This window comes from Trichomycterus rosablanca, chromosome 1 (genome assembly GCF_030014385.1).
Source record: "Trichomycterus rosablanca isolate fTriRos1 chromosome 1, fTriRos1.hap1, whole genome shotgun sequence".
Taxonomy (NCBI): Eukaryota; Metazoa; Chordata; class Actinopteri; order Siluriformes; family Trichomycteridae; genus Trichomycterus; species Trichomycterus rosablanca.
Window position 1 is genome coordinate 1160361 of NC_085988.1, and position 15608 is coordinate 1175968.

At 43.8% G+C, this 15608-nt stretch overlaps 1 protein-coding gene across 1 annotated transcript in view; it reads right to left on the reverse strand.

The window, feature by feature from the left end:
* slc6a19a.1 (solute carrier family 6 member 19a, tandem duplicate 1) overlaps positions 1 to 15608 on the reverse strand; it is a 30327-nt gene that overhangs the window by 13344 nt on the left and 1375 nt on the right. The window contains exons 2-4 of the mRNA XM_063015323.1: positions 9216 to 9356; positions 8958 to 9095; positions 8695 to 8876 (exon numbers count right to left, since the gene is read on the reverse strand). Of these exons, the coding sequence (XP_062871393.1) occupies positions 8695 to 8876; positions 8958 to 9095; positions 9216 to 9356 (461 nt within the window). The remainder of the gene's footprint in view (positions 1 to 8694; positions 8877 to 8957; positions 9096 to 9215; positions 9357 to 15608) is intronic.

Sequence of the window (15608 nt, forward strand, 5' to 3'; positions counted from 1 at the left end):
ATGGATTACTGGAATGCCCTGTGGTCTGACGAGACCAAGATAAACTTGTTTGGCTCAGATGGTGTCCAGCATGTGTGGCGGCGCCCTGGTGAGAAGTACCAAGACAACTGTATCTTGCCTACAGTCAAGCATGGTGGTGGTAGCATCATGGTCTTGGGCTGCATGAGTGTTGCTGGCACTGGGGAGCTGCAGTTCATTGAGGGAAACATGAATTCCAACATGTACTGTGACATTCTGAAACAGAGCATGATCCCCTCCCTTCGAAAACTGGGCCTCATGGCAGTTTTCCAACAGGATAACGACCCCAAACACAACCTCCAAGATGACAACTGCCTTGCTGAGGAAGCTGAAGGTAAAGGTGATGGACTAAACCCAATTGAGCACCTGTGGCGCATCCTCAAGTGGAAGGTGGAGGAGTTCAAGGTGTCTAACATCCACCAGCTCCGTGATGTCATCATGGAGGAGTGGAAGAGGATTCCAGTAGCAACCTGTGCAGCTCTGGTGAATTCCATGCCCAGGAGGGTTAAGGCAGTGCTGGATAATAATGGTGGTCACACAAAATATTGACACTTTGGGCACAATTTGGACATGTTCACTGTGGGGTGTACTCACTTATGTTGCAGCTATTTAGACATTAATGGCTGTGTGTTGAGTTATTTTCAGAAGACAGTAAATCTACACTGCTATACAAGCTGTACACTGACTACTCTAAGTTATATCCAAGTTTCATTTCTATAGTGTTGTCCCATGAAAAGATATAATGAAATATTTGCAGAAATGTGAGGGGTGTACTCACTTTTGTGATACACTATATATCTACATTTATATCGTATATTTATAATGTATATCTACATTTACATTACATATTTATAACGTATATCTACATTTATATTGTATATTTATAACGTATATCTACATTTATATTGTATATTTATAACGTATATCTACATTTATATTGTATATTTATAACGTATATCTACATTTATATCGTATATTTATAATGTATATCTACATTTACATTACATATTTATAACGTATATCTACATTTATATTGTATATTTATAACGTATATCTACATTTATATTGTATATTTATAACGTATATCTACATTTATATTGTATATTTATAACGTATATCTACATTTATATTGTATATTTATAACGTATATCTACATTGATATCGTATATTTATAACGTATATCTACATTTATATTGTATATTTATAACGTATATCTACATTTGTATCGTATATTTATAACGTACATCTACATTTATATCGTATATTTATAACGTATATCTACATTGATATCGTATATTTATAACGTATATCTACATTTATATTGTATATTTATAACGTATATATACATTTATATCGTATATTTATAACGTATATCTACATTTATATCGTATATTTATAACGTATATCTACATTTATATCGTATATTTATAACGTATATCTACATTTATTTCGTATATTTATAACGTGTTACGGGGCTCAAACGCCTCGTGTTGTGTTTTCCCAGATCTTAAATAACAGTCTGGTGGGACCCAAAAGCAGATTTGAAAAATTGCAGTGAGTGAGATTCGAACCGGGATCGCGGGTGTTAAAGAGCTTTGCTCTACCCGATTCGCTATGGGCTTGGTTAAAGTGCTTGTGCCTTTAAACTACTTAACGGTGTAATGATAATCCTTGAATGTAAACAAATAGCAGAAGATATATGTGTATTTATTTGTATATATATATATATATATATATATAAAGGAACTGTGTGTTTGTTGAAAAAAGGGAAAACAGAGAGGAAAGACTGACTGAAATAGCGGAGACCGCAACTTGATAATAAAAAATAAAACGTGCGGTTTCGAACCCCGCACGTCACCGTACTGAGCTCGAGAGACTGATGCACTAACCACTACTCTATAGGGTGAACTAAAGAAACTTCGATCTGAATCACTTACTAACATATGCGCCTCAAACAGGCGGGAAACGAAACAAAGGATGCCAAACAAACCAAAAAATACACAAAGAAAAACTAATCTGATGAGCTACCCGCTGGCTGTTGGGTAGTCGTTTCAGAACTCAAAGAGACCTCAACAAAGGTGTGAGGTTACTAAAGAAATGATAAATTACTTTACTTTTCTAAAACTGTTCCAGTTATTTAAACAGGGAGATAACAAAAAGGTCTTTCTTTTAGGGGAAAACCAATGTTCCCGAAACAGAGAGAAAAAGAGGACGAAAGATGTCTTTTTTAAGAAGAGAATACCAAATTACCGGCGAGGTCTGGTATTACTAGATTAACACAAGACTCTGCGCCAAGTGAGCCGTGCGCAGCCTTTATAAAGGTGCTGCACAGCTGATGTCAATCAGCTTAATTATCCCTGGGTGTGGCACGCGGTCTCCCTCTAGTGGTGGGCGGATGGCGGTGTCTTACAGGACCCCCTCCCCGAGGGGTGTCTCCTGACATCCCCAGGCCGGTCACTCGATCCCAGTTAAAGGTCCGGATGAGATCGGGATCAAGAATCCGCGCTGTCGGTACCCAGGAACGCTCTTCCGGGCCATATCCCTCCCAGTCCACCAAATATTGGACTCGATTTTGGACTTGTCGGGAATCGAGTATCCTATTTACTGTGTAGGCTGGAGAACCGTCAACCATGCGAACAGGGGGAGGTTTTGGTGATCGGGTCCCAGGGGAACACAGGTATGGTTTGAGGCGGGAAACGTGAAAGGTTGGATTAACCCTGAACGAGGGCGGGAGTTGCAACCTGTAGGAAACTGGGTTGATGCGTCTGACTATTTTAAATGGTCCAACGTATCGAGGCGCCAGTTTTCTGTTACTGACCTTCAGAGGTAAGTCTTTCGCGCTTAGCCATACTCGTTGGCCCGGGCGGAAGGTATTTCCCAACCTTCTCTTACGGTCTGCTGTGCTCTTCCGTGAGGTTGTTTGGGCTACCAGGACCGCCCGAGCTCGTCGCCAGGTGGACCTGCAACGGCGTACCATATGGCTGGCTGACGATGTGGCCAGCTGAGTTTCCTGTTCAGGGAACAGGGGAGGTGGATAGCCAAACTGGCACTCAAAGGGGGACATGCCCAAAGAGGAGTGCCAGAGAGTATTGTGGGCGAATTCTGCCCACAATAGGTGATCCGCCCAGGTGGAGGGGCTGGTTGAAGCCAGACACCTTAGCGACTGCTCTAGATCTTGGTTCACCCTTTCAGTCTGCCCATTGGACTGGGGGTGAAAACCTGAAGAGAGGCTGACAGAGGCCCCTAGGGAAGCACAAAAAGCTTTCCAAAATTGGCTAGCAAACTGAGGACCCCTATCTGAAACCAGGTCTGTGGGCAGGCCATGATACCGCACAACCTGTTGAAGGATGAGGTGGGCCGTCTCTCTGGCTGAGGGAAGTTTGGGCAAGCCAATGAATCTGGCGGCCTTAGAAAACCTGTCTACCACCACCAGAATTACTGACAGGCCTTTAGATTTGGGCAGGCCAGTGATAAAGTCCAGAGACAGATGTGACCATGGACGATGGGGAATGGGCAAAGGGTGTAACAACCCTGGTGGCTTGGCTCTGGAGTCCTTGTTGCGTGCACACGTTTCACACGCAGAGACGAATTGCCTGATATCCCGAGCCATATTAGCCCACCAGAACCGCCTCTGAATTAACTTCAGGGTGCGAGTAGCTCCAGGGTGTCCTGCGAAGAAGCTCTCGTGCCCCCATTGCAAGACCTGAGTCCGGGCTGATGCGGGGACATACAGGCAATGGGTAGGGGTTCCCCCTGGGTCGGGTTCGGCTAGAAGGGCTCTCTTGACTACTTCCTCAATTCCCCAACGCAGCGGTGCCACTATGCGTTCTGGAGGAAGGATGGGTAATGTTGGTCGGGCTTGTAGCTCCTCCCACTGTCTGGAGAGGGCGTCAGGTTTGGCGTTCTTGGTGCCTGGCCGGTATGAGAGGGTGAAGTCAAAGCGACTAAAAAATAGCGTCCAACGGGCTTGCCGGGGGTTTAGTCGTTTGGCTTCCTGAATGTATGCAAGGTTCTTATGGTCCGTCCAGACCAAGAACGGATGTTTGGCCCCCTCTAGCCAGTGCCGCCACTCTTCGAGAGCCATCTTGACTGCAAGGAGTTCTCTATCTCCTACACCATAATTGCGTTCAGTAGGCGTTAGGCGATGGGAGAAGTGGGCGCAAGGATGAAGTTTCCTGTCCACGCCCGAGCGCTGAGAAAGGATTGCCCCTACCCCTACCTCGGAGGCATCTACCTCCACTAGAAAAGGAAGTTGGGGATCAGGAAGATGAAGAATGGGCGCCGAGATCAGTTTACGCTTAAGTTCGTCGAACGCCTTCTGTGCTTCGTCTGTCCACCGAAAAGGTCCTGGCACTTTTCGGGTAAGAGCCGTCAGGGGCGCTGCGACTGACCCAAAACCTCTAACAAACCGTCGGTAAAAGTTGGTAAAACCCAAAAAGCGTTGGACCAGCCTGAGAGAGGTTGGACGTGGCCATTCAGCCACAGCCTTGAGTTTAGCAGGGTCCATGGCCAGTTTGCCCTGGGAAACCACAAACCCTAGAAAGTGGACCTCGGGTATGTGGAACTGGGATTTCTCCAGTTTCACGAAAAGGTGGTTCTCAAGGAGTAGTTGAAGCACTCGTCGTACATGGCCGACGTGTTCCTTCACAGTTTTACTAAAGATGAGAATATCATCAAGGTATACAAAGGCGTAGAGACCAAGTGTTTCTCGGAGGACCTCGTGGATCAGGCGCTGAAAAACAGCTGGTGCGTTCATCAACCCGAACGGCATGACTAAGTATTCATAGTGACCGGTCGGGGTGATGAACGCTGTTTTCCATTCATCCCCAGATCTAACTCGCACGAGGTTATAGGCACTGCGAAGGTCTAGTTTAGAGAAAACAGACGCTTGTTGCAGTGTCTCGAAAGCAGATGTCATAAGGGGCAAGGGATATCGGTCTTTGACTGTGATTTTGTTAAGGCCTCTGTAATCGATACAGGGCCGTAGGCCTCCGTCCTTCTTGCCTACGAAGAAAAAGCCCGCTCCAGCGGGAGAGGATGAGGGTCTGATAAAGCCTTGGGCTAAGGCTTCTTGGACGTACTTCTCCATTGCTGTTCTCTCGGGTCCAGAGAGAGAGAAAAGGCGGCCCCTAGGGGGAGATGTGCCCGGTAGCAGATCAATGGCACAATCGAACGAGCGGTGGGGGGGTAGCACCTCCGTCTTCCGTTTACTAAAGACTTCTCGTAGGTCATGGTAGGCCACCGGGACCTTGCTCAAATCGACTGGTTCGTGAGAGAGGCTGCCTGGGTGACACCTAGGAGCCAAACAGGAGCCCTGACAATATGGGCCCCAGTGTCGGATGGATTTGGAAAGCCAGTCGATTCGGGGGTTATGTCTGACCAACCAGGGGAATCCTAGGATGACCGGCAAATCCGGCGCTTGCGTTAAAAAAAATGAAAGTGACTCCGAGTGTTGACCTACACTCACAGTAATGGGTCTGGTCTGTCTTTTGATGGCCCCAGACCGGAGTGGGAACCCGTCAATGGCAGCCACCGGTAGCGGTGTCACCAAAGGTTCCATGGGTAGCCCTAGTTCTAGGGCCATTGTGAGGTCCATAAAATTACCTGCGGCGCCGGAATCTATGAAGGCCTGCAATCTTTTTTCGGCGCGCGAGTTGTTCCAGCTCAACGTGACAGGAAGGAACAACCCACTGGACCTGGGGCCTAGAACTGGGCCTACCCTGGGGCCCCCTACCGGGGGTAGGCCTGGCCTTTTACTGGCCTGACTGGACACTGAGCCAGCTTGTGGCTTCCCTCCCCACAGTACATGCACCGCCCCCCCTGGCGACGTTGCTCAGCCTCTTGGGGAGTCAGGTGAGCCCACCCAATCTGCATGGGCTCACCTCCTTCGGAAGAGGCCGCAAATCGAGGGCGGACAGGCGCTTCCTCTGGGGTCAGGGCTCGTTGTGCCTTCTTATTGGTCCGCCGACGCTCACGTAGGCGGTTGTCAAGTTTGGTAGTGACCTCGTACAGGTCCTCCAAACTGGCAGGAGGGTCTCTGGTGGCCAAGAGGTCTTTAAGGTCCTCATTAAGCCCCTGTTGGTAGACGGCCATCAGAGCCTCCGAGTTCCAACCACTCTCCGCTGCCCAAGTGCGGAAGGAGATGGTATAATCGGCGACTGAGAGTGAGCCCTGCCGCAAATTCAGAAGGGCTGAAGCAGCTTCGGCACCCCGTACAGGACTATCGAAGGTCCGCTTCATAGCTGCGGTAAAATCCGCAACGGTGCTACAGTCAGAAGACTTGCTCTCCCACAAGGCTGTAGCCCACGTTAAAGCTCTGTCCGTGAGGAGAGAAATCATATATGCGACCTTGGCTCCTTCAGTGGGGAACCGGGTGGGTGCTAGTTGGAATGTCAGGGAACACTGAAGCAGAAATCCCCTGCATGCCCCTGGTTCACCACTGAATCTAATGGGTGCTGGTAGCATGACGTCCTGGTGGATAGAGGGGAGTGGCTGATCAGGTGAAACAGAAGGTGTCTCCTCCTTGGGAGGGGAGTTTAACCGTTGGACTGCCAATGTTAGTTCATGCATGCGTTGGGCCAATTGGCTCAGCGCCTCCTCATGCTCCCCTAACCGGGCCCCCTGGGCTGTTATGGCTTGCTGCAACATATTCCTGTCTGCTGGGTCCATGCTGGCAGAGTCTTTCTGTTACGGGGCTCAAACGCCTCGTGTTGTGTTTTCCCAGATCTTAAATAACAGTCTGGTGGGACCCAAAAGCAGATTTGAAAAATTGCAGTGAGTGAGATTCGAACCGGGATCGCGGGTGTTAAAGAGCTTTGCTCTACCCGATTCGCTATGGGCTTGGTTAAAGTGCTTGTGCCTTTAAACTACTTAACGGTGTAATGATAATCCTTGAATGTAAACAAATAGCAGAAGATATATGTGTATTTATTTGTATATATATATATATATATATATATATAAAGGAACTGTGTGTTTGTTGAAAAAAGGGAAAACAGAGAGGAAAGACTGACTGAAATAGCGGAGACCGCAACTTGATAATAAAAAATAAAACATGTGGTTTCGAACCCCGCACGTCACCGTACTGAGCTCGAGAGACTGATGCACTAACCACTACTCTATAGGGTGAACTAAAGAAACTTCGATCTGAATCACTTACTAACATATGCGCCTCAAACAGGCGGGAAACGAAACAAAGGATGCCAAACAAACCAAAAAATACACAAAGAAAAACTAATCTGATGAGCTACCCGCTGGCTGTTGGGTAGTCGTTTCAGAACTCAAAGAGACCTCAACAAAGGTGTGAGGTTACTAAAGAAATGATAAATTACTTTACTTTTCTAAAACTGTTCCAGTTATTTAAACAGGGAGATAACAAAAAGGTCTTTCTTTTAGGGGAAAACCAATGTTCCCGAAACAGAGAGAAAAAGAGGACGAAAGATGTCTTTCTTAAGAAGAGAATACCAAATTACCGGCGAGGTCTGGTATTACTACATTAACACAAGACTCTGCGCCAAGTGAGCCGTGCGCAGCCTTTATAAAGGTGCTGCACAGCTGATGTCAATCAGCTTAATTATCCCTGGGTGTGGCACGCGGTCTCCCTCTAGTGGTGGGCGGATGGCGGTGTCTTACATAACGTATATCTACATTTATATCATCCTCCTTTACCACAGACACGCCTCATAACACAAGTAGTGTGTGTGTGTGTGTTTGTAGTGTGTGTGTATTGTGTGTGTGTGTTTGTAGTGTGCTTATGTTTTAGTTAGTGTATGTGTGCATGTGTGTGTTTATATGTGTGTGTGTGTGTGTGTGTGTGTGATTATGTATAAAAATACTAGTTGCTATAGTAACGCTAACACCCGTATTTAATTACAGAATGACGGTAAGTTCGTAGCTGAAGCGCTGTAACGTACTCGCTACACATTTACAAACAATTGAGAATATAAACGTCACGACTTACACACGATGCTTCTGTATCGATTACAGGAGAATTAACGTCGATTTATTATCGTTTACGCTACTGACGTTACCCCGACATGGCTTCTTAGCGAAGGTCAAAGTTAGTTGCCATGACTACGATGTCAACAATTGCTTCTTAAATGCGCAGGTGCGTCTCTGTAATGATTCGAACCATGAACCGTCACAACAACCTTACGTCCTTTAAGCTCTCGCCGGCCTTGAGTCTGACACCCCTGGTTTAGGGTAAAGTCGAGGCTTTCTGGACTCTCAATCAGAATGTTGTTAGTTCAAATCCTGGACCCTGAAACCCTGAACCGCCAGTGAAAGCGTCCACCAAATAAAATACCTGCGTCCAGCCTGGTGGATGCGGTCATCTGTTTACTCACCTTCAGGAACGTCCAGGTACTTTTTCCGGTGATTCCATCTGCATTCCAATGTGGTTAATAATTTATTGGAGAATACGCTACATGCTCCTGATGCAGAACATCTGTAAACCATTGATATTAACGAGAATTTGGTCTGATTTTGATGCTCTATGAGCATAAACCCTTTGTCAGATAGATTTTGGAACATGACATTGAGTCTCAAGTCTCTTCCAGACACTGATTTTGGAGACCTGGCCCATAATACCTGGTGTTCCTTTAGCTCCCAAAGCTGTTCAAGTTCTGCGCTTCATGTTATTGAGTTCAGAAGCCAAAACAGAGCTAGGTTCCTCACCTTGCCGGTGGTCTCGATGCCTCGGATGCAGCAGACCCAGAGAACCGTCCAGGCTGCGATCAGGCACAGCACCATCCACCACTGCAGCCCACCGGAGTCCTGGATGCTGGTGGAGATGTTCAGAGTCTCTCTGTACCAGAAGTAATCCACAGAGGAGCTCCGGGCGCATTCTGATACCGGACCTGCAGGATGGACGACGGAACAGAACCTGGTGGATCTTTTCTTTCTCTATTACGGATTATGGAACGTTTCATCTTCCCTACCTGTCCCGTTCTGGCTGAGTGGACACTGGCTCCATGGAAGTGGATCCTGGAAGGAGTTGAAGAAGTACCACATGACCCAGGCCATGATGGTGTTGTAGTACAAGCCGACCACGGTGGAGCACACCATGGAGGCTATTCCTGAAACATCGAACGCATTCCACATGTTAGCATTTAGCATTTATGTAAACGTCTGATTGGACGGCGAGAAACCATCTTCTCTATGAACCCACCAGCTTCGCTATTATCAACACTACTCACCCAGTCCGGTCAGGTAGGGGCTGATGGACCTCCAGACCCCGATGGTTCCTTGCCTCATCCTCTGTCCTATAGCGAACTCCAGGTGTAGGAGAGGAATCCCCTCCAGGACCAGCAGCAGCAGGAATGGGATCATGAACGCCCCTGTAGATACCAAGGATCAAAGAATGGTGATGTGGTTGAGTACTTCCTGTCCTTCTCACGTTCGTCTTCACCCCCAACCCCTTCAGTTTTCTGTCTGCAGCCCAGCTCCTGCCCCCCCCCCCCCCTCCCTCAAAAAAATGTTACACCCCCCCAACAGAATTATATAGTATAACGTGTTCATGTTTACATTCACTCGGGATTACTGATCTACTACTGTGTTTAGTAGTAATCAGTAGTGTTATCCAATCAGAAACCAGGATTCTCCAACCATGGGATGAGAGCTCACACACACACATAAACACACACACACACATAAACACACACACATAAACACACACACACACATAAACACACACACACACACATAAACACACACACACACACACATAAACACACACACACACATAAAACACATACACACAAACACACACACATACATGAACACACACACACACACACACACATAAACACACACTAACTACTACATACACACACTACAAACACACCCGACACATTATGCTTACACATAAACACACACACACACATATACACTAACACACAGATTCTGACACACAATTATGCTTAATCATACACACACACACATGATAATATTTATATTTATTTTAACTATTTTCTTTAAAAATGTCATATTTTACCTATTAATGGAAAACATGTTGTAATATCACGAAAACATGATGTGCATTATATGCTTCATTTAGCTTGAAATTTGTCATGATCTTCCTAAATGAAGAGTTTTTGCTGTGTCCGTTTTTTAAGTTGAGGGTGCCTTGGTTTCAAAATAATGAATACAATCATTAAGGGCAACAACATCTATTTTTTTATTTATTTCAAAAGTTTAAATACTAAAGAAAAATAATATTTTTTAAATTGAGTTTCTCTTTAAAATAATTTAAATATCTTTATTTATTAATGTCCACAAAAGTTCTGTCAACTATGTTACTAACAGAACTCCACTCAGCAACTCAAACATGGTTTGTTCTAAAACTATGTGACCAGCATTACATGATGCCATTTCTCACTGTGGAGGGTATATTGAACACACTGTGGTGAATGTTCTCTTATTTTTTTAAATATTTTATCTATAATAGAACATTGTCAATGAGTATATTAATTGACCGTCAACTATGTTACATACATTGTTATGGTTACATTTTTTTTTATTCAAATGTATGTTCAAATTAGACATTATTCTGTTCAAGAAATGACGTGTGGTCAGCCAGGCAAGGTCTACCACTGAAGTTATGGGTCAAAATAGGGAAATTGTCAACTATGTTACCTAGTAGTCTACATCTACTGTCCCTTTAAAATAAAATAAAAAATAGTCATGTTTAAGCTTTGCAAATAGTGGATATGTTACACTGAAGGAATATATTAACTTGAACCACTGATTGATATATATATAAAATGCCCTTATGGCACTTATGCCCATTTTTATTGCAAGAATCATTTCTAGATGCAACACCAGTGATGTAACTAGGAGCTCATGGGCCCCAGTTACAAAAAAAAAAAAAAGTTGGGCCCCCTCAACAAATTGCACATGCTGATGGCTGAACAGAAATTTCACCCCCAAATTTCATAGATCTATTAAGAAAAGCTTTTAATACTGTGTTGTGCAGAAACATGACTGCGAAATATTGTTCTAAATTACCATTTAAACATCTATAAATACCTAAAACAATCAAGTTACCAGACATTATGTACAGTGTATCACAAAAGTGAGTACACCCCTCACATTTCTGCAAATATTTCATTATATCTTTTCATGGGACAACACTATAGAAATAAAACTTGGATATAACTTAGAGTAGTCAGTGTACAGCTTGTATAGCAGTGTAGATTTACTGTCTTCTGAAAATAACTCAACACACAATAGCTGTGTAACATAAGTGAGTACACCCCACAGTGAACATGTCCAAATTGTGCCCAAAGTGTCAATATTTTGTGTGACCACCATTATTATCCAGCACTGCCTTAACCCTCCTGGGCATGGAATTCACCAGAGCTGCACAGGTTGCTACTGGAATCCTCTTCCACTCCTCCATGATGACATCACGGAGCTGGTGGATGTTAGACACCTTGAACTCCTCCACCTTCCACTTGAGGATGCGCCACAGGTGCTCAATTGGGTTTAGTCCATCACCTTTACCTTCAGCTTCCTCAGCAAGGCAGTTGTCATCTTGGAGGTTGTGTTTGGGGTCGTTATCGTGTTGGAAAACTGCCATGAGGCCCAGTTTTCGAAGGGAGGGGATCATGCTCTGTTTCAGAATGTCACAGTACATGTTGGAATTCATGTTTCCCTCAATGAACTGCAGCTCCCCAGTGCCAGCAACACTCATGCAGCCCCAGACCATGATGCTACCACCACCATGCTTGACTGTAGGCAAGATACAGTTGTCTTGGTACTTCTCACCAGGGCGCCGCCACACATGCTGGACACCATCTGAGCCAAACAAGTTTATCTTGGTCTCGTCAGACCACAGGGCATTCCAGTAATCCATGTTCTTGGACTGCTTGTCTTCAGCAAACTGTTTGCGGGCTTTCTTGTGCGTCAGCTTCCTTCTGGGATGACGACCATGCAGACCGAGTTGATGCAGTGTGCGGCGTATGGTCTGAGCACTGACAGGCTGACCTCCCACATCTTCAACCTCTGCAGCAATGCTGGCAGCACTCATGTGTCTATTTTTTAAAGCCAACCTCTGGATATGACGCCGAACACGTGGACTCAACTTCTTTGGTCGACCCTGGCAAAGCCTGTTCCGAGTGGAACCTGTCCTGGAAAACCACTGTATGACCTTGGCCACCGTGCTGTAGCTCAGTTTCAGGGTGTTAGCAATCTTCTTATAGCCCAGGCCATCTTTGTGGAGAGCAACAATTCTATTTCTCACATCCTCAGAGAGTTCTTTGCCATGAGGTGCCATGTTGAATATCCAGTGGGCCAGTATGAGAGAATTGTACCCAAAACACCAAATTTAACAGCCCTGCTCCCCATTTACACCTGGGACCTTGACACATGACACCAGGGAGGGACAACGACACATTTGGGCACAATTTGGACATGTTCACTGTGGGGTGTACTCACTTATGTTGCCAGCTATTTAGACATTAATGGCTGTGTGTTGAGTTATTTTTAGAAGACAGTAAATCTACACTGCTATACAAGCTGTACACTGACTACTCTAAGTTATATCCAAGTTTCATGTCTATAGTGTTGTCCCATGAAAAGATATAATGAAATATTTGCAGAAATGTGAGGGGTGTACTCACTTTTGTGATACACTGTATAAGTAATTGACTGTAGCTATAAAAAGTGTTACATTAAATTAGTACAGTACATGTAAACGCTTAGTCCATATAAATATCAGATACGAATGTGTTTTTAAAAAACTACAAACATCACAAATATAAATCATGTTTATAACCATGTGATAGAATAACCTGAATAAACTGTAGAGATGAAACATCACACAGTTTCACTTCTGTCTCACACAGTACTGGAGGGGAGGAGGCGGAGCTACGCGCTTTTGATGGACAGCTCTAGCAGCCAATAGAAATACTTGTTACAAAGCCTGCGTGATTTCATTCATCTTTTCATCAACACGTAAAAAATAGTGAAAACCGCTAAAAGTAGTTTTTTATCGGACAGCGACAATAATTTATTACTTTTTTCTGTTTGACTGCGCTGGCGGGTCACAAGTAATGCAGTTTAAAACAGAAGATGCGGGCCGTATAAAACCAGATCCGGTGTGGACAGAACACCCCGGACTTTGGACATACTGCTTTACACAGTTCAGTGTGATCCATGTAACAGCAGTGTTTGTAAAGTTCTGTGTTCAGTTCATGCGCTTTACATCCTAATTCATCTGAAATACAGTTCATTACCACAGAGACACACATGTATGTGGCACAAACAGCCAAATAAAAATAGTTAGATTAAAAATTGTAATCTTGATTAATTTTTTTAATCGCGATAATTTTAACGCGTTAATCGCGTTAATTAACGAGTTAAACGACAGCCCTAATATATATATATATATATATTAGGGCTGTCGAAGTTAATGTACGGTGGCCGAGAAGTGCAAAACAAATTTACATTTCAGAAAACAAAATTACAAAAAAACAAAAACAACATTTACAACGAAAGCAAAAACAAATGTACAAGTGTTTGGGTAACCAGTGTTTGTAAATTAGTTTTGGCATATGTAATTTTGTTTTCTAAAATGTAAATTTATTTTGCACTTCTCGGCCGCACATTTCTGACGGAAAAGGTAGGGACAATAACACCGGAAGTGCGTGTTGCTTACCTGCTGTCAATCAAACTGTTTCTCAGCGGTAAAGTGAACGCAGTTTGTGATGGTGACGATAAACAAGGTTTTGTCTAGTTTGTGGAAATCATTTTATCCAGTTGACCCGCTATTGTTTTTCTTGTGGAAAGTTATTAGATAGTTTGTGCAGACGGTTAGACGTGGCGTGTGCATCTCTATCTACCGTCCGCTCTTCTAAACATCTAAGGAATTCCCACAAGAACAACAAAAGTGAAATAATGAAAATCATTAACACAAAATGGACAAAACATTGTTTATTAGGGACGGAACATTTGATACCGAGGCTTTAAATCTTGTTTCACTTTTGTAACACTGGACTCAGTGTATCGGAGCTTATATTAAAGCAGCATGTGCGGGACTGATGAAGCTTTGGTGCTGTGTTTTATCTCACTCACTATATAAGAGACAATCAAACCAGGGTTACCCACCGTCCTGTAACATACACAATCCTTCTTTATCTGGAGACTAAACGCTGCGTTCAGTATTGAACTGATACAGGACGCTTTGTTCTGTATTTTTATCAATGGGAGACTGTGGGAATTATATTAAGTAGTATTCACTTTTATTCTTAGTAACGGTGTGTGTGCGCTGGTTATAGCAGCAGAACCTGTTTAATACACCGCTGTATGAGCAGCACAGTGGGCGGAGTGCAGATGAAGCCTCATTTAAGCTTTTGAAGCTCTTTTACTGATTGTGCTGAAAATGCCTGGGGGAGGGGGGGGGGGGGCACCTTACACAGTCATGAGAACAAAGGTTTTATTTATGGTGTTTAACATTTATTATTTTTATTCTTTATAATAATAAGTCAGAACCATATTTTAGGCAAAACAATGCACTCCGCCCACTGTGCTACTCATACAGCGGTGTATTAAACAGGTTCTGCTGCTATAACCAGCGCACACACACCGTTACTAAGAATAAAAGTGAACACTACTTAATATAATTCCCACAGTCTCCAAATAAAGAAGGATTCTGTATGTTACAGGACGGTGGGTAACCCTGGTTTGATTGTCTCTTATATAGTGAGTGAGATAAAACACAGCACCAGTCCCGCACATGCTGCTTTAATATAAGTCCACTGTTACAAAAGTGAAACAAGCTTCAACAAGCCTCGGTATCAGATGTTCCGTCCCTAATGAACAATGTTTTGTCCATTTTGTGTTAATTACTTTTATTATTTCACTTTTGTTGTTCTTGTGGGAATTCCTTAGATGTTTAGAAGAGCGGACGGTAGATAGAGATGCACACGCCACGTCTAACCGTCTGCACAAACTATCTAATAACTTTCCACAAGAAAAACAATAGCGGATCAACTGGATAAAATGATTTCCACAAACTAGACAAAACCTTGTTTATCGTCACCATCACAAACTCCGTTCACTTTACCGCTGAGAAACAGTTTGATTGACAGCAGGTAAGCAACACGCACTTCCGGTGTTATTGTCCCTGCCTTTTCCGTCAGAAATGTGTGGCCGAGAAGTGCAAAACAAATTTACATTTTAGAAAACAAAATTACATATGCCAAAACAAATTTACAAACACTGGTTACCCAAGCACTTGTACATTTGTTTTTGCTTTCGTTGTAAATTTGTTTTTGTTTTTTTGTAATTTTGTTTTCTGAAATGTAAATTTGTTTTGCACTTCTCGGCCACCGTATTAATGTGATAATAACGCATTAACGCGATCTCAATTTAATGCGATAAAAAAAAAAAATGCCGTTAACGCAAATTCAATTTGGCTCTGCGAGTCATCCGTAGTTCATGTTGAGACTTGACCGTGCACGGCATCTCTCATTAAGACAGCGTTTCTCAAATGTAACCGAGCGTCGTAGTGATGCACTTTCATAATTAAGAAATAAATACACGCTATATTCACAAGTTGTCGGGAGCAGAACACTTTATTACTTTAT